General features: G+C 43.8%; 1 protein-coding gene across 1 annotated transcript in view; it reads left to right on the forward strand.

Annotated features, from left to right (window-relative positions):
- Positions 1 to 20222: 20222 nt before the first annotated feature.
- LOC126457725 (juvenile hormone esterase-like) overlaps positions 20223 to 23533 on the forward strand; it is a 69617-nt gene continuing 66306 nt past the window's right edge. Inside the window, exon 1 of the mRNA XM_050094261.1 lies at positions 20223 to 20370. Within this exon, the coding sequence (XP_049950218.1) occupies positions 20224 to 20370 (147 nt within the window). The 5' untranslated portion in view covers position 20223. The remainder of the gene's footprint in view (positions 20371 to 23533) is intronic.

A 23533-nucleotide genomic window follows, 5' to 3' on the forward strand; every position in this document is an offset into this window, starting at 1 on the left:
CGATCACAGACTGCCTAGAGCTACATCTCTGGACTAATAACTCACTGCCTATCACAATTCATTCTACGACACAATTATGTTCAGGTTTTGAAGTTGATAATAGAAACCATTATAGATAGTCGACGTGAGAAGACAACCTTACATCGCTTTAAAGGTTCACAACGAAAACTTAAAACAACAAAAAAAAAAAGATTATAAAGAAGCAGGACCATTTTGCTCTGTCCAGCAAAAATGTGCTGAAAAAATAAGTTAACTAAAAAAACGGCGTCACAAAACCACCAGAAGCTGTCGTAGCGGGTATTAATTTATGAACAGCTAGTTCCAGTCAAGGGATCATCTTCATGTCACGGATACGGTTACATCAGATTAAAGGGACATCGCTGGTTCTGGAATGCACTGGTATCGCAAATTAAAGCAACACACCACTGTTTCCCCTTCCAGTGACTAATTCTCGATATAATCATACAAACTGTCAAGCAGATGTCCGTACAATCGTGTGCTGCACGGTAGATGGCATTCCGGTCAATGGACAACCATGCCAATGATGACGTCAGGGCACCCATGAAACGGATAGTATTTGTTGGGTAGTCCCACATCCACAATCGCTGTTTACACAGTCACAGACGGTGCAGTATGGCACAGACAAAACGCCTGCCGGACTCTGCAGTGGGGAGGCATAAGAAGAATGGGAGAAGTACAGTCGCAAACTGATGAGGCTCGATGGATTAACGTGAATCGTTCTGTTGTTTCTCAGATGTGGCAACAGTTTATAGAGGCCGAAACTGTATCCAATGGCCGGCCGCGGTGGTCTAGCGGTTCTAGGCGCTCAGTCCGGAACCGCGCGACTGCTACGGTCGCAGGTTCGAATCCTGCTTCGGGCATGGATGTGTGTGATGTCCTTAGGTTAGTTAGGTTTAAGTAGTTCTAAGTTCTAGGGGACTGATGACTACAGATGTTAAGTCCCATAGTGCTCAGAGCCATTTGAACCATTTTTTGTATCCAATGACCAGGGTTGGGTCGATTACGTGTGACATCAGAGAGAGAAACCGTTATTTAGCTGTAAGGGTACAACGGTACCACCCTAGTACCGCACGGCAACTGGCATCTGCCCTCGCCGCATCCACTGGACGTGTTGTATCGAGGCAAACGCTGTACAAAATGCTTCGGCAGAGTAGCCTTTACTGTCGGACACTTGCTGTGTGTGTACCTCTGACGCATCTTCACAGAAGGGAAAGTCTAGAGCGGAATCATCATCGTGTCACCTGGATGGTCGAACTGCAATCTAACGTTCTTCTCGCAGATGAGCTCCGATTTGGTCTGGAGAGTGATTCTCGAGGGATTCGTCTTTGAAGCGATTGCGGAACCTAAACATTGTGGAAAGAGACCAACATCGAGGAGTATCCTAAAGTTGTACAAAAGGTTTATGCTGACCACTCGAACAGTTCACCATAAAATTGTACGCGTGATCGGTAAGGTTTAACTGCTTTCAGGTATTGTGACGAGTTTTTGAGACTTCATGTGCTGTTGTTGCAAGGTGCTATGGGCCAAGACTTTGTGTTTGTGGACAATAGTGCTCGACCTCATACAGCATGGGAGGTTGATGTTTTTAATAAACGGAAGATACTGCACCATTGCGTAGACTGCTCGCTCTCCCGATCTGAATCCCGTAGAGCATCCCTGGCATGCACTGTGGCGACGGGTTTCATCACGTCAGCGTCCACCAGCAACCACTCTCCAAAAATTAACTTTTCATAACTGGGATTCACAGTCATGTGAAATTTTTTTAAAACCATCATGTTTACGCCAGTGACTGTTAAACCTTTTATTTACACTGTTGCAATTTCGGTCTTAGGCCCTTATCAAGAGCAGATGTTTTGGCTTTAAGCCATGTCAACTTTATACAGGCTGACACATTCATGTGTCGTTGTGATTGGCTGTTGTATACATTCGTAACGCCGCTAAGTAATGCGAGCACACATGTCCATATATCGTAAAACAGCACAGTCTGTACGTACACATTTTAGTTCCACCATCACTAGTAACTTTCAAAGTTAGCACTTGCTGATGGCCTAAGGCCTAAATTGCAATAGTGGAAATAAAATGTTTGTCACTGGCGTAAACATGATGTCTTTCAAGAAAACACTCTCCAAAACTTGCGAGCATCTCTGCAGAATGGACGTTACTGCCTCAACATGAGACTGATGACATCATTCGCTGCATGTCCCATTGTTGTGAGGCCTGTGTTGCTGCCATAGATGGCGAATCCCTATGGTGAGCACATTAATGAGTTGTCGATATGTTTGTGCTAATTCGTTAAGTTGGTAGAAACGAAGAACATTTTTGTCTACCCTTACGCATTTGTATTTCTATATGTTCTGTATACTTTACATTGTTTCTACTTTACTACCTTGCAAGTATTCCGTTTATTGCTTCAGTTTTGAACACCAGTGCACATATTTGTTGACCTCATGGATACGTTTGTTAACCTCATGTAACCATATCCGTGACTGGAATATAGCGTGGTTTCGTGGAACTATTCTTCAAATACACTGAACCTGCAGCACTGTCTACAGACAATTTTTACGGCAGGTTTTTCCGCGACGGACACTGAAATTCTGCCTCATTTGCTCACGTACAGAGGAAACACTTATTGAGCGGCAACTCTTTTATCAGGCATATCATCAGAACAAAAACTGCCGCTGTATGTTTGCTATCACTTGACAGAATGTGATGAAATGATTGATTACCATGACAAGAGAAAAAAGGTCTCATTGGCGGTGCCTTCGTATCTCAAGGAGCAACAGTCTCGCAATTGACATGAGGTTATAGCAACACTTAGTGTGTTCCCTGGAGCACATAGGGAGTGAAAAACTGCACATTCTCGTGTAGAACGTGGTTCTTGAGTGGAAAGAAAGGAATGTTGCACAAAATATAAACATAGCACAGTTTCTATTTTTATACACTGCTGCACTACTGGACAGCACTTCCATCTCTTGAGCTCTAAACGAGGTCAGATTTCTTCCCAGACGTGTGCACGAGAAGAAAAGCGACTGCCAAAAATTACTGCTAAAGAGGATTCTGGTTTTGCCATCACAACATCGCAAGTCAGTCAATACTGACGCTACACTGAATTTAATTACACTACTGGTCATTAATATTGCTACACCACGAAGATGACGTGCTACACACGCGAAATTTCACCGACAGGAAGAAGATGCTGTGATATGTAAATGATTAGCTTTTCAGAGCATTCACACAGGGTTGGCGCCGGTTGTGACACCTATAACGTGCTGACACGTGGAAAGATTTCAACCGATTTCTGATACACAAACAGCAGTTGACCGGCGTTGTCTGGTGAAACGTTGTTGTGATGCCTCGTGTAAGGAGGAGAAATGCGTACCATCACGTTTCCGACTTTCATAAAGGTCGGATTGTAGCCTATCGCGATTGCGGTTTATCCTATCGCGACATTGCAGTCGAGATCCAATGACTGCTGGGAGAATATGGAATCGGTGGGTTCAGGAGGGTAATACGGAACGCCGTGACGGATCCCAACGGGCTCGTATCACTAGCAGTCGAGATGACAGGCATCTTATTCGCATGGCTGTAACGGATCGTGCAGCCACGTCTCGATCCCCGAGTCAACAGATGGGGACGTATGCAAGACAACAACCATCTGCACGAACAGTTCGACGACGTTTGCAGCAGCATGGACTATAAGCTCGGAGACCATGGCTGCGGTTACCCTTGACGCTGCATGTCATCTCAGGTGTACTCAACGACGAACGTGGGTGCAGGAATGGCAAAATTTCATTTTTTCGGATGAATCCAGGTTCTGTTTACAACATCATGATGGTCGCATCCGTGTTTGGTGACATCGCGGTGAACGCACCTTGGAAGCTTGTATTCGTCATCGCCACACTGGCGTATCACCCGGCGTGATGGTATAGGGTGCCATTGGTTACACGTCTCGGTGACCTCTTGTTCGCATTGACGGCGCACTCTGAACAGTGGACTTTACATTTCAGATGTGTTACGACCCGTGGCTCTACACTTCATTCGATCCCTGCGAAACGCCATATTTCAGCAGGATAGTGCACGACCGCATGTTGCAGGTCCTGTACGGGCCTTTCTGGATACAGAAAATGTTCGACTGCTGCCCTGGCCAGCACATTCTACAGATCTGTCACCAATTGAAAACGTCTGGTCAATGGCGGCCGAGCAACTGGCACGTCACAATACGCCAGCTACTACACTTGATGAACTGTGGTATCGTATTGAAGCTGCATGGGCTGCTGTACCTGTACACGCCATCCAAGCTCTGTTTGACTCAATGCCCAGGCGTATCAAGGCCGTTGTTACAGCCAGAGATGGTTGTTCTGGGTACTGATTTCTCAGGATCTAGGAACCCAAACTGCGTGAAAATGTAATCACATATCAGTTCTAGTATAATAAATTTGTCCAATGAATACCCGTTTATCATCTGCATTTCTTCTTGGTGTAGCAGTTTTAATGGCCGGTAGTGTACATCGTCGTTAGCTGAATCATTAGAGATATTACTAGCTTTTTTCTTCGATCATTTGTCTGACTGGTTTGATGCTGCCCATCACGAATTCCTCTCCTGTGCCAACCTCTTCATTTCAGAGTAGCACTTGCAACCCACGTCCTCAATTATTTCTCAGTAGTTTTCAACCTCTACAGCTCCCTCTAGTAGCATGGAAGTTACTCTGTGATGTCTTAACAGATGTCATACCATCTTCTTCCTTCTTCTTGTCAGTGTTTTCCATATATGCCTTTCCTCGCCGATTCTGCGGAGAACCAGCTCATGCTTTACCTTATGAGCCTACCTAATATTCAACATTCTTCTGTAACAGCACGTCTCAGATGCTTCTATTCTGTTTGGGTTTGCCCATAGTCCATGTTTTGTTGTCATGCAATGCCGTGCTCCAAAAATACATTCTCGGAAATTTATTTCTCAAATTGAGGCCTATGTTTGACACTTGTAGACTTCTCTTAGCCAGGAATGTTCCATTCGTCAGTGTTATGGTTGTAATATCGCCATCTTTGTATATATACATCCATGTGATGAAACTTGGAAGTGTGTGAGTGGTGCTTTACATTACGTGCATATATACACCCAAAAAGTGCATTTTACTGTTTCCTCTGCTGCAAGATGATAAACATCCTGCACTGGAAACTAATGGCGCGGATTCGTCATTGACACCACCACCCGAAGGCAGTTTTTTCAAGTGGGGAAGCAAAACTCGAAATGACGTAAAACATGAACTAGCCGTCTGAAGATCAACCTATCGGTTCGAAACCGGCAACGGCGCTAATTAAATAAATAAATAGCATTGTAAAAAGTGGCTGGTTGCTGTAATCTTCTTTGTAAGAGTCAGCCTATATTTTGTACACAGCCACGGGCTCAAAACGTCAGTTTTAGACACAATAACAAACGGGAATGTCATTTCCTTTTCAACTGTTGGCGCAAAGTCGTTGGAGCGCGTTCCAAATTTCCGTTGCGGTGCTCCCGACATCTTTGTGGCCATTTACGAAGTTCAAGAGATGTGGCCAGCGGCGTTCACACGTAAGGATGGCTTGTTGATGGCTCCGTAGAAGCACTGTTTATTCACAGCCCATAGACTAGATTCTCCGACCGTCCACATTCATACCAGATCAGCATAATATTTCAAGCTATTGTCAGAGCGCAAACAACATTTTCAGTTTTATATAAACACAATAACCGTCAATATAAGCTTGTTTCAGCTACTAACTAATTTTGCGTTTCATAGCCTAGTGCCAAAGCGCAGTCAACATCTTCATTTTCGTGTAAACGCAGTAACCGTCAGTATAAGCTTGTTTCACTCACTGATTAATTTTACGTTATGTAGTTCACGTGCATGTCACACCAGATATAACCTTCATCCAGTTCAGTATATTTGGTGGGGCTTTAACACATGCCACTGATAGCATGAAATATTACGTTCCTCTTCTCACAACTTTGAATTCCCCAAATAAGGATGTAAATAAACTGATTTCGGAAAACTGCGGAAAACATTTCGAAGTTCCTAAAAAAAAGCATGAAGCGAATAACTTAAATACAGTACCGCTGCGGAAAGCTACGTTATGATTTGTTGGGCTTGCATCATTTTTCCTCGGTGAATTTCCCTTTGCAGACGAGGACAGAACTCGGTTCAGCGAGAACGAAAATCGACGTCCGATACTGTAAAGTTGTCGAGGGTGCATTCTTTAAACGGACATTGGCAAATTTAAGGTTGACTGTGCTCAGTGATACACTTACTGTTTAACAGTCGTCCTTACAATGTTCACATACATTGAACAAAATTACTAACGAAAGAACAACTTTACAGAAAGATAGGATACATGTAGGTAGTGTTATGGTGTCAATGTGATAGTGATGTGTCCAACAGAAGCGTCGTATCATAGAGAGCTGTGAGAATTTGACTACGTGGAAATGGTGATACGTGAGTTGGCAGCCGAGTGTCTAACGCCCGACAAATGGTTAAAATCGCTCCAAGCACTATGGGACTTAATATCTGAGGTCATCAGTCCCCTAGAAATTAGAACAACTTAAACTTAACTAACCTAAGGACATCACACAAATCCATGCCCGAGGCAGGATTCGAACCTGCGACCGTAGCGGTTGCGCGGATCCAGACTGAAGCGCCTAGAACCACTCGGCCACACCGGTCGCCTAACGCCCGACAGCAAGCAACGTTTCCCATAGGTATGTCAAAGTATACATTAGACTCGACCAACGGAGGACATTTCTCTGCACAGGTGATTCCCTTATTAACTTCCAGATCTGTCACGATTTCGTGAGAAACAGGAGCATGAAATCATCTATCACATCGCCGAGAAAGAAATACGTTCGTGAAAGTGTCTTTGCTTGAGGTTGTAAATCTTCAGAAGGACGCACATATCTCTTTGTCTTTCTACCACGAATTCTGGCTGCATTGGTCTCAAGCCGGATGTGCAGGTGTTAATTCTAGAGACGACAGCCTTCAAACGCTTAGGGTTCACGACATGAACGAAAATCAATCTCATGCAGTACAAAACGTGATGAATAACGACCAAGTAACCCAGAGAGCGCGTTTAGGGTATTTTTGCATTCCTTCTTCCCGGTTTCTAGTGAAATCGCAGAACAAACTGTTACCAGCGTCATAAAGTCTTATATATATATATATATATATATATATATATATATATATATATATATATATATATTTTGTGCGTATTCACACTGTGAAGTGTCGTGATTGTTCTCTGTGAAACTGTGTCCCATTTGACTTTTCAAATTCCTACGTGCAAAGTTTGGACTTAAAATTATAGGACTAGTGTCTTCTTTTTTAGATTATGTTACAAAAGGAACTATGTTTCATTTTATTAAGTATCGTTTTATGTGGTGTGTCCTTCATTTACTTCCAAAACTATCACACAGAAACCATTAGGTTCCACAGGACAGTATTTCATCGCAAAGAAAGTCCTCAGAGCTAAAATATTTAAGTAACATAGCTTTCCTACGGGAATTTAACCGGATCTCGTCAACAAACAGAAACGATACATCTGAGAACAATTCCTACATAACGTACAGATAGCGACAACTCCTTATAGATACAAAGGACCAGTGATCTTACTGGAAGAAGAATTTCCAGAGAACTGGCGGTAACGGCTGTTCCCTGCAGACACAGAGCACCAGTGTGCTTGCTAGAAATACCAAGATAACAAATGAATCAATAACGTTGACTCACTGGAAGAAATACAGGTACATCTCATCCACCTTTTTTCAGAAATCTAACAAATGGCGGATTTTTCTATGAAACAAATCTCCTGGAACTGAAAATCTGGAGTTATAAAGGTAATTTTTGTTATTAGCGAATGCGTCATGAGAAATGGAGCATAAGCTTGGACTGAATGGGCATGGGAAAGTAAATTTATTATGTGCTTTTTGAAAAAAACATTTAAATATTCGCCTTTAGAAACACAGGAAAAACACGTAGAAAGCTTGTGTATAGCCGTACGGTGATCCGATAGTGACTCATGTCCTTTATTGTTTTATCCAGTGTGAAATCTCACTTTGAATGCAAGGCAGTTCACGCATGTGATGTTAAAGCTTCGCTCGAATGACTAATAAAACAGAACAAAATATAAAGTCGTCAGTACTGTCAATACTTTGCAGCTGAGACTGCTAACGCTAGTCACACCCATCTCGTCCCAGATTAACAGTGTCGAAGGCCTTGGTGTAAAATATTATATTCGTAGCTATGTAGTCCAGTGGAGAAGAGAAATGGTGATGTATAGTTTCTCGTCGCCGGATTAGGGACCTATATCGTCGTTTACAGCTGAAATATCTTCAGGCTATCTAATTGAGTGAAACAGTCAGAAGTCAAATCTGTAACAGGCAGAAACATTTAAATGACTGCTAATGTAAATGCTGTAGAAAGAACAGTTTTACTGACACACATGAATGGGGAGTTCCTATAAATGAATCTTTTCTTAATCCAATATGAAATCTATTTAATGAACCTTAATATCCCAGAATTGTTCAAAGCGAAGTGCAGAGACTGCTTATACCTGTTCTGCAGTATAGATGACGTCGTCGTCATCAACGACTCCAAGAAAAGCAAATCAAAATAACCGCGAAAGTGTCCTCACGTGTCCTAGCGTGGCCACCAAAAGCGATTTACGAAACTGCAGTACCAGAGTTCGATCCTTATGCTTGCGTAACCAAAGAAAGTCAATTTCATTTAGTGTTTTTCAATGGTCTCTCCAAAGATGCCTATAAACCTACTTGTTGTCTGCGGACTCAGACACACACACACACACATACACACACACACACACACACACACACACGAGAGCGCACGTGCGCTCGCTCTCTCAAGAAGATTCCTCTGTGTCTCTTACTTTCTACAAAAACGAAAAACCGGGAGGAAGATTGAGATGAATGTGGAGTTTTTACATTGCTTTACAAAATAAGATCGAGACTTTTTCTGCTGTAGACGGCGTTCACAAATTGTGGTTCGTTCTTGTGCACCTACCTGGTGTAACTACGGAACTTAGCAGCCACATTAATACACCGCTGTCAAGTGAGATTGTAGTACCAGTTAAGATAGTATGTGAGGAAATTTTAGCTATTGTACAATACAGTACAACAAATACAGTATGTGATTAAATATGCAGGTGAGTTGGGTTATCCGTAGTGCGAAAATTAGAATACTGGTGGATATGTCTGACAGTAAAAATGGCTGTAGATAGGACCGGTACGAGAACAAAAGCGAATTACAATTTGGCGCCTCCTGGCCTCCCTCTTTTTCCCTCGTTTACTTTAATCCGTGCCGGTTTCCACTATTCGTCCTGCTTCTCACTCTACACAAATCTAGCATATGGGTGCCCCTAGCACCCCTCTGATCTTGGCGCCCCAAGCGGCCGGTACTAATTGTGAAACTTCATGTACAGAAATATCACAGCTGTGGTGCCTCTGGCGCCGCTCTCCGCTCGGCGCCGCAAAAGGCGGCTTGTGTTGCTTGGGTCTTAAACGAGCGCTGGTTCTCACGCGGCTGGGTACAAAATTCGAGTCTGGATGAAACATACAATATCGCTCAAAAGTAATTTGTAGTTTAACTAGTAAGTTAGTAGGTACGTTTGTCTGTATGCGGAATCAAAACAAACCTATTGTTCAGACAGAAGACTGCTTGACTTCGCCGCAGTTACGTGTACTGATTGCTGAGTGTATATAAGCATCGATTTTAGCCGTAAACAGTGTTTCTACCGCGTTAATAAGTATTTTGTAGAAAGGGAAAATTGGAAATACCCTAACTACATAGAGCAAACCTAATTTTAATAATTTTATTTATTTACTGCAATGCCTAAAACTGAAGAATATTCAGTAGATTTCAGACAAGCTGTCTTAACAACACTGACTCAACCCCAAACTCAGTCCTCCATTGGAACCTCACAACAGCTTGTGAGTATCTGCGCTCCGCTTCAGAAAAAGAGGGGGACGACAGAGAACAATACGCGAAGTGGTAGGCCAACCCCAAAAGAAGATAGGATCATTCAAAGGCAATCGATGGCTGATCCCAAAATTTCCGCCCGGGCAATAAGTGATGGATCATGTTTCGACAGTTAAATGTCGCTTAGCAGCTACAGATATGTACAGCAGGCGACTTTCTCGAATACCTATGGTATATGCGAAATATTGGAACAGGACACAACAGTTTGCTAAGGAGGATATGTCACGAACCATTAAAGAATGGGCAAAAATTCGATGGAGTAAAGAAATCAAGATTATATTCTTCCCCTCAGGCGGTTTACAGAACGTTCGAAGGCCGAAAAACAAGAGGAACGATGAAATACAAAGTAGCTACCATGAAGCACAGAGGAGGATGTACCATTGTGTGGGGCCATTTCTCAAGAACTGGTGCAGGTCCTATCACCGAAATCCATGGCACAATGGACAGTACGAAGTGTGGTGACATTTTAACGGACCATGTGATACCTAACGGAACTGGATTCAGCATGATAACCATCCGAAGCAGACTTCTGGCAATTTGGAGACAGCTCTGAAGCAGTACAAAATAATGCTATTCGACTGGCCCAGCCAAAGTCCAGACTTAAAACCTATAAAACAACTCTGGACCGAGCCGGGCACATTCTACAAAGAATTGTGTGAACTATGGAAGAAGATTGCTCATGCGCTATTTGCCAAACTCGTGGATTCCACGCCATTCAAGTGTGCTGCAGTTAATACACTCCAAGGGCTATGCAACCAAGTGCTAACCCAAGAACATTATGGGTCAAGACTTCATAACTGTTTACCTTCAGTCTAGTTTTAACAAAATGATTTTGAACCTACGTAATTTGTTCATTTGTATTTTATTATTGGTGCAAAGTTTAAGAAAGCGTAAAAAAAAAAAAAACGCGCTGCCACTCCTCTGCCCAGGTCTGCCGCTGGGCGTACCATTATTGACTAACAAGCCTCTGTTGCTACGTCAGGGGAAGCCGCAACAGTAGCCACCGTTCTGGCAGTCCATGATGCTGCAGTGTCGTCGCAGTGTCCGCGTTGATACTTGTCTTCCTCCGAACACGTCCATTTCCCCAATCAAGGTAAACGGGTTGGATAAAAATGTGGAAACACCGCGAGAGATGCAAGTTTGAAGATAAATGCCGATGCTAATCAAACTTGCAGATTGTGGTACTATATTTGACCACGAAAAGCACCTGTACAATATGAAATGATAATTAAACCGACACCCTAGCCGAAAACAGGCGTTGATATACATCATTGTGGACATGTTGAAAATGTGTGCCCTGTTCGGGACTCGAACCCGGGATATCCTCCTTATATGGTAGACGCTCCATCCATCTGACCCACCGAGGGCACGTTCCCCCTGAGATCCACATTCTCAACATGTCCACACCACTACATCCGTAGTGCGCCTAACAGATGTTTGCCCATCACACTCATTACTCGTGGCAGATGAAACTACCAAGTCCCGTACGAGTTGGAGCATAGCATGTGCGTTCGCACAAGAAGGTCAACGCCCTGGTAGCCATATTTTAAATGTATATGAGCAGCCCGTTGTGGCAGAGCATTTCTAGGCGCTTCAGTCTGGAACCGCGCGACCGCTACGGGCGCAGGTTCGAATCCTGCCTCGGGCATCGATGTGTGAGATGTCCTTACGTTAGCGGGCCACGGTGGCCGAGAGGTTCTTGGTGCTACAGTCCGGAACCGCGCTGCTGCTACGGTCGCAGGTTCGAATCCTGCCTCGGGCATGGATGTGTGTGATGGGGTTAGTTAGGTTTAAGTAGTTCTAAGTTCTAGGGGTCTCATGACCTCAGATGTTAAGTCCCATAGTGCTCAGAGCCATTTGTCCTTAGGCTAGTTAGGTTTCAGTAGTTTAAGTTCTAGCGGACTGATGACCTCAGATGTTAAGTCCTATAGAGCTCAGAGCCATTTGAACCATTTAACTGTATATGAAGGTAGTAGCTGTTCCGGAAACAGCAGATACCATTGATGACCGTCCAGCTTCTCTACAATGCAATGATAATTAAATCGACACCCTAGCTGCAAACAGGCGTTGATATACATCATTGGGGACATGTTGAGTGTGATAGGCAAGGATCGATTAGGCGCACTACGAATGTAGCGGTGTGGACATGTTGGGAATGTGGGTCACACCGGGAGCGTCAAGGGATAAGTCCCTGCAAGCACACTATCCTTTGTACCCTCGGTGGCTCAGATGGATAGAGCGTCTTCCATGTAAGCAGGAGATCCCGGGTTCGAGGTCTGGTCGGGGCACACATTTTCAACATGTCCCCAATGATGTATATCAACGCCTGTTGGCAGCTAGGGTGTCGATTTAATTGTCATATCATTCTACGGAAACTGCCGGTCATCAACAGACACTACGTTCATGTACACCTGTACAATGTCCCTATTACGGTGCAAGTGCCAGTCGTGGTCAGAGCGCTGATCTTTATAGTCGTGAGTACAGGATGTCGAATGTGGGCAAACTGTTGCTGTTCGTATGGAAGGTGCTTCCGTAAACAAGGGAGCCAAAGTGTGTCGCGCTTTAACAGGCACCGCATACAGGGAAAGCGGAGAAACATGTTCCACTGAGACCCTACCAGGACGAAAGTTTGTGTTGATTGATCGTGATAGACGTTTATAGAAGAGAATTGCGACGAAAAATAAGAGGACGGCAGCTGCAAGAGTATCTGCAGAACTAAATATCGCACTCGCAAACCCATACAGGATCAAAAATGTATGACATTGTGACCAATGCTGCGAGCTGTATGAATTGTTATATTATTCTGAAATGCCAAGATAGGTTTGTAAATTATTTTGTAGATTACCGGTGTCATCATCGGATCTTGTAACTATTAACAGGTATTAATAATCTCTACAAACTTGCAAATCACGTCGGGATGTTGCGTCATTTTACTATTGAAGGTAGCAAGGACAATCAGCAAATCAAACATAATACACCACAAATATAAAACATACATCATATTGTGCTGATATGCTAGTGGACTCGTTCACTTATGTCTTTCGTTTGGGTATTTTAAGTTTGACATGGTGATGTTCCTTGCTACCTTTCATTTTTAAACGACGCAACATCATCACTATGCGACTAGCACGTTAATGTGTTACAACACCCGATGATGACAGCACAGATCTGTAGAAATCCGAAATCAATTAAAAGATTTACAAATGTCTTGGCGAACCTGATATTTCAGAATAGTATAAAAGAACCTCTAAAGCAGCTCTACAAGCAGAGAGTTGCAGGGTGCGTTGGAATTGTAAAACATTGGCCAGTGGTGAAATTGCCCGTAACAGGAAAACGTGGTGCCGAAGCCGTAAATCCTGGACCATGAAGCAATGGAGCAAAGTCATTTGCTCGGACGAGCCTTACTGCACACTGTTAACAACATGTGGACGAATTTACGTCCGAAAAGTAAAATATGGCAGGGATTCAATGATGATGTGGGCAGCCATGTCGTGATTTTCCTTGCGCCCCATGATACCCCACAAGGTCCCATTACTGCCGAGGATTATGTTATCGTTTTGGCTGAAGACTTCCATCCAATGGTACAATGGTTGTTCCCGTGTCATTACGCTGTGTTCCAAGACGAGGCGACCCCTGTGCGCACAGCTCGCATCGCCCAGTACTGGTTTTTTGTGTGCGAGGATGAACTGTCGCCTTTCCCCTGGCCACCAGTTCTCAGTATTATTGGGCCTTTGGAGAGAAGGCTGCGTGATCGCTATACAGCTCCATCATAGTTAACTTGCCACCTCCATCATAGTTACCTGAACTTGCTACAATTGTACAGGAAGAATGGTACAAGACAAGCATTTATACATACCGAGGCGACTGAAAGTTGTTTTGAATGCCAAAGGATTTGCTACACGGTATTAGGTAACGTCTTCCATATTGTCGCAGAAGAAGCTCAGTGGCACAGTCACCATGGTGTAGTGGTTATGATATTGGACTTTTGTACGGATAGTCATGAATTCAAAACTGTAAAATTTTACTTTCTAGATTCGGTTCGAGTACATTCTAGAAGTGTCCATAAATGTCAAGAATCATTGTACTAGAATGTTCTGTAACTGTATATACACTGTATCTGTTCTAGCCGGAGGCACTTCGCTCCGCGCTCTTGTATGTGTAAGTAAACCTGCGTTAATTGAAGTTAGTGTTTGTCATGCAACTAATTACACCTTCTTATTCTTGACATTATTCTGGTGGAGACGCTGTGATGGCGCACATTATCGACAACACAGTGGCTCCCAACAGGCCACGACAGTGCCGAAGTTTACGTGGCGAGAACGCCGAGTTCGAGCCATATTTAACAGATTGCAATCTATCGGAGAGAGAAGAAGAAGAGGACGTTACGATGACAGCAACTGTGTGCCAGCACATGAGACATCCTTCTGGGTTCTCTGGTGACGATGGCCAAAATCCAAACACGTGGCTGAAGGTATATGAGTGTACAGGCAAATTTAACAAATGGGATGACACAGTGCGTTTGGCTAACGTACCTCTCTAATTGGAGGGCACTGCCAAGCAGTGGTATGAGAACAACGAGGACAAGTTCACAAGCTGGGAAGTACTCCAGGCGGAACTGCGTACGTATTTCGGCAACACACAACGACAGAAGTGCAATGCGGAAGAGAAATTAAAGTGCAGAGCACAGTGTCCAGGAGAAACTACAGCATCCTACATGCAAGACGTGTTGGAGTTATTTAAAATAGTGGATCCTAGAACGAAGGAGAAAGATAAGGTTGCACATCTCATGAAGGGTGTTGCTGAGGACATGTATCAAGCCCTACTCCTGAAGGAGGTTTCGACAGCAGACGACTTTATAAAATGATGACATTATATCGAGACAATGCATCAAAAAAGAATTTCACGCAAGAAGTTTGAACGGCTTCCAAACGTCGTATCGATGTCTGGGATGGAGGAAGAAACTGGTTTCACAAGTGTTCATCGTCAGATACTGAGAGAGGAAGTACAGGAGTCACTTGGATCGCACGGCGAGCAAAAAACCGAGATGCTTCGAGGTCATAAGGAAGGAAGCGAACTGACATTGAACCCAATCTCTCGTCTTTCATTTCTCTTTAGAACGGTGAAAAAGTAGAGACCGAGACGGAGTTACGTTCCTACAACGCCGCATGAGGAAACTGGTTGGGCACCACGGAAGACTGACGTCTACACGACCGAGGATAACCAACCAGTATGTTCCCACTGCGGACGACCGGGACATGTGGTGCGCTATTGTCGAGAAAGGCGGCGGATATTTGATGCCGCCCGCGGCAGAAGACAGCAGACCGATCTTAGCCGACGACAACTTGGCGACGACGAAGATGAACAAGAAGATGTGGGTGCAGGAAGACGTAGGTCACAATCTCCGCAAGCTAGCCGCTCTAGAGGACGCTCCCCAACACGCCGATCAAGGTCTCCATCGCCTTTTAGAAGCTCCAGCCGATCACCTACCCTCCGCAACCTGGAAAACTAAAGGGTGCGACCTTCCTTGTAGGTGAGGCCGCCGAAGAGAAAAATCCTCCGCCATCGATCACTACAAAAATGATAGGAAACTACGTCGATATCCTCATGGATAGGCGACCAGCCCAAGCTCTTGTTGACTCTGGAGCATCATATTCAGTCATTTCGGAGAAGTACCGTCGCCAGTTGCAGAAAACCGTATTCGTCGACAGCAAAACATCCCTGCAGAAGGTAGCCAATGGCAAGTATGTAAAACCCACAGGAAGATGTATCATTCGTATGGATATAAGTGGCCACACACAGCCCTTAGAATTCATCGTCTTACAAGAGTGTAATCATGTAGTCATTCTCGGATTGGACTTTTTGAAAGCTTCTCAGGTAATTGTAGGTTGTGGTCTGTCGAAGACTATGCTAGACGAGATGAGATACTGCGGACAGGAGGGCGCACATCCGAGTGTGTGGAGACTATGTGTGCTGGATGAAGTGATCATTACTGCAGTCAGCGCTAGAAAGGTATCTGTCATGTGTCATGCCATGCATCAACTCATGGAACCTGTAGTGGAATGTAAGAGAAGCATACCACTGAAGAATAACTTGGTCATCCCAGCCTCTGTCGTCTCGTTTAAGAACGGATTCGGTGAATTGTGGATAGTTAATGTCGCCGAGAACCGCAGATCCTTCCAAGATGCATGTGTGTAGCAAACGCTGAGTCGTTAACTGCAGAACATCTGAGCGTCATAGAAACCTCCCATGCCGTCTGTGGGCGAAATTAGCGGTACCACTACGAGACAATATCATCTAGCACGACTATCACCAGATTTTACTATGGAACAACAGAAGAAGATACTTACCATTCTTAAAGAGTTCTCTGAATGTCTCAATCCACAGGTGAAGAGCAAATGAGACAAATCGATGGTGAAGTACCGGATGAGCACTGGAGACCATCAACCAATAACCCAGAGAGCATACCGTGTGTCAGCAACGGAACATCGAATAATTCAAGACGAGGTAGAAAATACGATGAAGAATGAAATTATTCAGTCTTCGCAGAGTCCATGGTCGTCATCAGTGGTTCTCGTTAGGAAGAAGGATGCCAGTCGGCGCTTTTGTGTTGATTACAGGTAACTTAATAAGATAACTAAAAAGGACGTTTACCCTTTTCCACTAATTGACGATAAACTAGATTGTCTGAAGGGGGCTAAGTTTTTCTCAACCATGGACATGTACTCGGTATACTGGCAAATCGACGTAGATGAGGCTGATGGTGAGAAAACTGTATTCATCACTCCTGAGGGCCTGTTTGAGTTTAAGGTAATGCCGTTTGGTTTGTGTAATGCACCCGCAACTTCTGAATGGATGATGGACAATCTTCTAAGCCACCTGAAGTTAACGATGTGTCTTTGTTATTTAGATCACATTATAGTGTTCTCAGAGACATTTGATGAACATTTAAAAATACTGAGGGCAGTTCTTAAGTGTCTCCAACAAGGTGAACTAAAACTTTATACAAGAAGGTGTCGCTTTGGAGAAACAGAAATCAAAGTACTTTGACACCTTGTGTCAAACGAAGGTGTGCGGCCAGACCCAGACAAGGTGAGAGTTATAACGGAATTTCCTATTCTTAAAAGTATTAGAGATGTGAGAAGCTTCCTCGGATTATGTTCTTATTACCGTTGTTTTATCAAAGACTTTTGTATCAAAGCCAGACCACTCAAACAGTCGTTAAAAGCTGATGCTAAATTTATCTGGGGTGGTGCTCAACGAGATTCTTCCGATGTGCTGCGAAAAGCTCTGACGACTGATCCTGTACTTGGTCTGTATGATGAGAGAGCTCCTACAGAACTACGCACGGATGCCAGTGGGTATGGGATCGGTGCTGTTCAGGTGTAAATGTCGGATGGAAAAAAGAAGGTTATTGCCTATGCTTCTAGGAAACTCACAAAAGCCGAGAGAATCTACTCATCTACAGAAAGAGAATGTCTTGCTGTGATCTGGGCCATGTGCAAATTTCGACAGTATCTCTATGGAAGGCCAGTCACAGTTGTTACAGACCATCATTCACTTTGCTGGTTGAGAGGTCTTAAGGATCCAACACGACGATTCGCCAGACGGGCACTACGTCTTCAAGAGCATGACATTACCATACTGTATAGAAGTGGGAGAAAACACCAAGATGCCGACTGTCTCTCAAGAAACCCTGTTCAAGACCATCAAGACTTTGATGAAGGTAGTGACTGTCTAGCTGCACTCCAATATTTCTCTGCTGGTTAGAAGGAGGACGCCAAGATATCTTAAATTGTGCTTGCCTTAAATCGGTCAGAGGATGTGAAAGGACAAATTAAGGTAGTTAATGGATTACTTTGCAAGAGAAACTTTGATCCGCTTGGAAAGAGGTGGCTAACAGTGATTCCATAACACATGCGCTTAGATGTTCTAAAAAAATTCCATGACAGACCTGAGGCTGGACACATAGGATTTATTGACATACGATAGGCTCCGCAAGAGATTTTTCTTGCCAGGTTTACTTAGGAGTGTCCGTCACTATGTGTCGCACTGTAGAGAGTGCCAGAGAAGAAAGGCGGTTCCTCAGAAGCCACCTGGCCGACTCATAGCAATTCCATCAGCCGAAACGCCTTTCCAGCGTGTTGGAATTGACCTCGTCGGACAATTTCCAACGTCCGCTAGTGGAAATAGATGGATTATTATTTGCACTGATTATCTGACACGCTATGCCATTACAGAAGCTTTGAAAACAGCCGAAGCAGCCGAGGCAGCCAAATTCATCGTGTAAGACATTGTATTAAAACGCGGTGCCCGAAGGTCGTTTATTACGAATCGAGGGAAAGTTTTTCAATCGAATCTTGTGACAGGGATAAACCGTCGGTGCAACATTACTCATCATATTACGACTGCCCACCATCCACAAACTACCGGGCTTACTGAACGCCTTAATAAAACCTTGACCGACAAGCTATTAATGTTCGTCAATGTTGAGCAGAGCAACTGGGTTGAGGTGCTACCTTTCGTGACGTTTGCCTGCAACACCGCCAAACAAGACAACGCAAGATTTACGCCATTTTTCCTGGTGCATGAGCATGAGGCGACTGCGACGATGGACACTGTGTTTTCGTTAAATCCTGACGACGAGGACGACGACTATATCGGCCAGGTTTTAACCAGAGCTGAGGAAGCTCGGCTGTTAGCTCGACTCCGCACCCTGTAGGTTGAAGAAAACGATCGCTGAAGGTAAGACGCGAGCCTCCACCCTGATGTGTACCAGCCTGGTGGACCTGTCTGGATCTTCACTGCTGTTCGGAAGGTTGGTCTCTGTGAGAAGCTCCTCAGGCGCCACTGTGGACCGTATAAGGTTGTAAGACAGTTTTCTGACGTTACTTATGAAACTGAAGTTTTCGACCCCGACATAAGACGATGAAAGATCAGAGATACGATCCACGTCCTTCGAGTGAAGCCCTATAAGGATCCTGCATCCAAGTGTAAATTCGAAGCTCTAGCGACAGGCAACAAGCGGAAAGGTGACGAAGAGCGTAGCGGATAAGGAAGTTCTCCGAAGACCACCGCCAGGGCGAGCATCAGTTATCAGGAGTCGGAGTATGCGGGACCGATGACTCGTTCCCGGACTAGAAGGACGCAACAATGAGACGCTGTTCTCTTAACGAGGGAGCAAAGTCGCAGAAGGATCTTCGCACAGTAGTCACCATGGTGTAGTGGTTATGATACTAGACTGTTGCATGGATGGTCGTGAGTTCTCAACCCATATGCACTGTAAAATTTTACTTTCTACATTTGCTTCGAGTACATTCTAGAAGTATCCACAAATGTCAAGAATCATTGTATTGGAATCTTCTGTAACTGTATATATACTGTATGTGTTCTAGCCGGAGGGAGTTCGCTCAGCGCTCTTGTATATGCAAGTGCTGAATAGACCTGCGTTAACTAAAGTTCGTCACTCATCTAATTACACCTTCTTCTAAGTGACAACCCCTGTATGCGCCCTGGCTCTACGATACTGTCCTTTCTGGCACTAGTCACATGGGGCAACTGAGAAATAGCGTAGCGTTGAGTGTAGCCCTCCTACATCTCTCTATTCTGTATGGATTCTCGAAAGGCCATGATCCGGCAGCTGCCTAATTCCGAAAAGTGGAATTCTTCAGTTTACATAACACGATCTTCCCACAAGCAAAAGATGTTCAGTAGCGATTGCTGAGTGAGACGCTCTTTATCTAATTCTTTCCTTATCTTCTGTATGTAGACAGAGGCACTTTTATCTAGTTTGTAGTGTTTTACTGAAGTGCTTATCATTGGGCTGTCCCATTTAGCACAATTTATGCCATATTAATGTTTGTGTGTTTCACAAGTTTAAGGGCCAGTAGTTCTACCATAGCACTGACAACGTTAATGAGCGTAGACTTTTATTTAATAAAATCCACTGTCTTAATTCATCAGATACGGAAAGTGGATTACTGTCACAAGAAGATCAACAGCGGCGGATACACTAAAGCTGAAACGTATGACTAAACTGAGAGTCAGCTAGTGACGTGCATGCCATGCACTTTCCGCGCCAGCGGTAACCTTCGAGGAATTGACATCTCACTGATAACGGAGCGGTGTCCCGCTATCTCACCCACACTGGGCGCGGCAGGCTGACCACCGGGTCAGACGGCCGGCAGACATGGCACGAGTAGGAGGCGCGGTGACGGTGACCATCCCGCAGGGCACGCTCAGGGGCCGCAAGGCCAAGACGCCCTCTGGCCGGCCCTACAGCGCATTCCAGGCCATCCCGTATGCACTGCCGCCTGTCGGCCCTCTCAGGTTCAAGGTGAGTTCCCTTAAGAAATAGATTTACTACTATCGAGTAGTTTGGTAAAGCTATAGTAATCTGTTAATGCACTGATCTTTTGAGTCATCTCTCCCCTGGTTTCAAGTGACTCGCCACTATTTGTTTCCCGTTCCAACCACTTCATCTGAGTTATTACTGAAATACATTCAAATTTTTGTTTTATAAAATATTTGGCCTCTACAGCACACTCTAGCATGCAGCAAGTACTCCATCTACAACATTCTCCTCCGTTATCAAACTGACGATTCATTGATGCTACAGCATGTGTCCTATCACCTTACTCGAGTTGTGACACAAATCTATTTCCTTATCAGCTCGATTCAGTTCCTATTCATTAGTTGTCCGCTCTTCCTACTTGCGCCACCACCGTAGCTGAGAGAGCAGGGCGTTTCCATACCCTGCAAAGGAACCCGTTTTCGATTCTCGGTATTGGCAGTGAATTTTCCTTGCTAGAAAGATTGTCACTTTGTACCCTGAACTTCGTTAGGTCAGTCTAGGAACTAATTGACCGATTAGTAACGGTGTCAAGGTCAAGAAACCCGACAGCGACTGGAGAGCGGTGAGCTGTCCACAGGCCCCTTCCAATTGCGTCGGGACGATGCGTCGCGGCCGCCACCCCGTCTACGGCGAGGACGGGGAACTTTACCTAACCTTCCCATTTAACATGCAACACACTTCTGTAGCACCACGTATCAAAAGCTGTTATTTATTTACTGTGTGGCAGTTTATCAACAGCGTTTCACTTCTGTAAAAGGCAACCAATAAATTATTGCTTAGAAATTTTCCAACATTTATGTTTACTGTTACCAAATTTGCCTTTTTCAGAATCATTTTCTCACTTTTGACAATGTATATTTTATATCCTTTCAACTTCCGCTGTCTTTAGTTATTTTTCTGTTCATACATCAGAACTCATATACTACTTACAGTGTCGAATTTCCTAATCTAAATCCCTCATCATCTGATTTAATTCACGTACGTTCTATTAGCCTTGTTTTACTTTTATTGATGTTCCTCTCGCTACATATTTTCAAGACACTACCCATTCCGATCAACTAATATTCCAGGTTCTATCATTCTCTGACAGAGTTACTTAGCCATCAGCAAACTTCAGACTTTTCATTTCTTACCCTTCACCTTTAACTCCCTCTTCAAATTTCTCGTTGCTTTCCTAGGCTACTTATTCACTACACGGACTCAATAACATCGGGGATAGGCTGCAGCCCCATGTCACTCCTCTACGAACGAATGCTTGCCATTCATTTCTTTCCACTCTCTTAACTGCAGTCTGGCTTCTCTACAAGCTATAGATAACCTTTCGCTCCTCGTATTTTATCCTTCCTGCCTTCAGAATTCTCAACAGTATATTCTAGTCAACGTTGTGAAAAACAATCACTAAATCTTCATACACTGTAAACAAGGGTTTCCTTCCATCACTCAGTGTTCCCTGATCAGTCGTACTGTATAAAATTTGACTTCGCCAATGTTAAGCTCAGCACTAAGAACGATGTCTAACGCAAAGACGACTAGGTGTATTGGCAACAGAGGGCTTATTTCCCACGAATTGCATATAAGATAAATCTCTATTCCTTCTTACTGTTTTTCTCGCCTCTCGTTTACATTTACCGACATGATAGCAAATCGATAACCTTCCGCTCTTTGTACAGAACGACAATGAGAACACACTTTATGAGGCTTGGAAAGCGAACAGCCGAAGTCTTTCCTCCTCCCAATACTTCATCATTTTCTTAATCCTACTGCAAATCCTATTTCTTCAGATAATTTTGAAAACTGGCTCGAAAGAAGACGTAGATATTCGATATATAGTGAACCAGAATTAGACAAGGTAAACGAAAAAAAATGAAAGTTGTTAGACGGCTATGAAACAAAGCATTTGCGGAAGGAATTCGCCGATAACAGTATAGGACATGTCCTGTTCCAGAAGACAGTTTAGAGGTTCAAAATCGTGATACAGGCTATTGAAGCAGATGGACTAAGAAGAAAGGAGAGTACAGGAAAATCTAAGCTGCAGTGATCAACTAAATTTTGGTGCTGAAGTGTTGGATTCGAGGCATTTGAGATGTGGTACTACAGACAAATGTTGAAAATTAGGTGGACTGATAAGCCGAGGAATGAGGAGGTTCTGCGCAGAAAGGAATATGTAGAATATGTGGAAAACACTGACAAGGAGAATAAACAGGATACATGTTAAGACGTCATGGAATAACTTCCATGGTATTAGAGGGAACTGTAAAGGATAAAATCTGTAGAAGAAGACAGAGATTCGAATACATGCAGCAAATAATTGGGGACGTAGGTTGCAAGTGCTACTGTGAGATGAAGAGGTTGGCGCAGGTGAGGAATACATGGGGGGGGGGGGGGGGGGGGGGCGCTTCCATCAAACCAGTAAGAAAAGTGACGGCTCAGAAAAAAAAATGTTGGGAAAGAATTCAATAAATAAATTTATTACGCTAAAAATATGATAATATAAATTTTTCAAATGACAATGCCTTTCTCAGCAACAGAATGTACTAGTAATATTTTAGTCTCAGATTAGTTCTCTATTGGAATTTACATTGAAGTTCATCATCCAGAGACCTCTTATGTTTCCAGAATCGAGGTTAGGACTCACATCCTTGGATTTTTCGTTTTCACTCTCCCAGATAAGACATATAAACATGCTTCACACCCTCAACTTTCCATTAACGAGTGCATGTATTCCTGTATTAAAGATTCACAGAGACCTTTCTACAAACGTGGGAAGACTGAGGTTCCAAATCCAATCCAACTATTATCCGTAAGGTTTCGCTAGATTATTTTCTCCATCAAGCTCTCGAGAGCTCTACGCAGAAAGTCCTTCAGATGAATCTTCGTGTTGTATGAAATTGAAAATGGAAAACAGTTACAGTCCGATATGCGATTGGCAAACAGGAGATGTGCACTGTTCCGGGTGGATAACGATTGGGGAGGATAACGACCATTTTACGGAAGGAAGGAAAGTACTAATCCAGGGTCCCATAGACGAGGGCATCGACGAAGTCAGCAGACACGGATTTTCATTACAAACAATAACCTCTATATGGCCTACAAAGTTAATGATCACAATTTAAGGAACTCATTTGCTTCATTAAAAAATACTGAG

This window comes from Schistocerca serialis, chromosome 2, assembly GCF_023864345.2.
Source record: "Schistocerca serialis cubense isolate TAMUIC-IGC-003099 chromosome 2, iqSchSeri2.2, whole genome shotgun sequence".
Lineage (NCBI taxonomy): Eukaryota > Metazoa > Arthropoda > Insecta > Orthoptera > Acrididae > Schistocerca > Schistocerca serialis.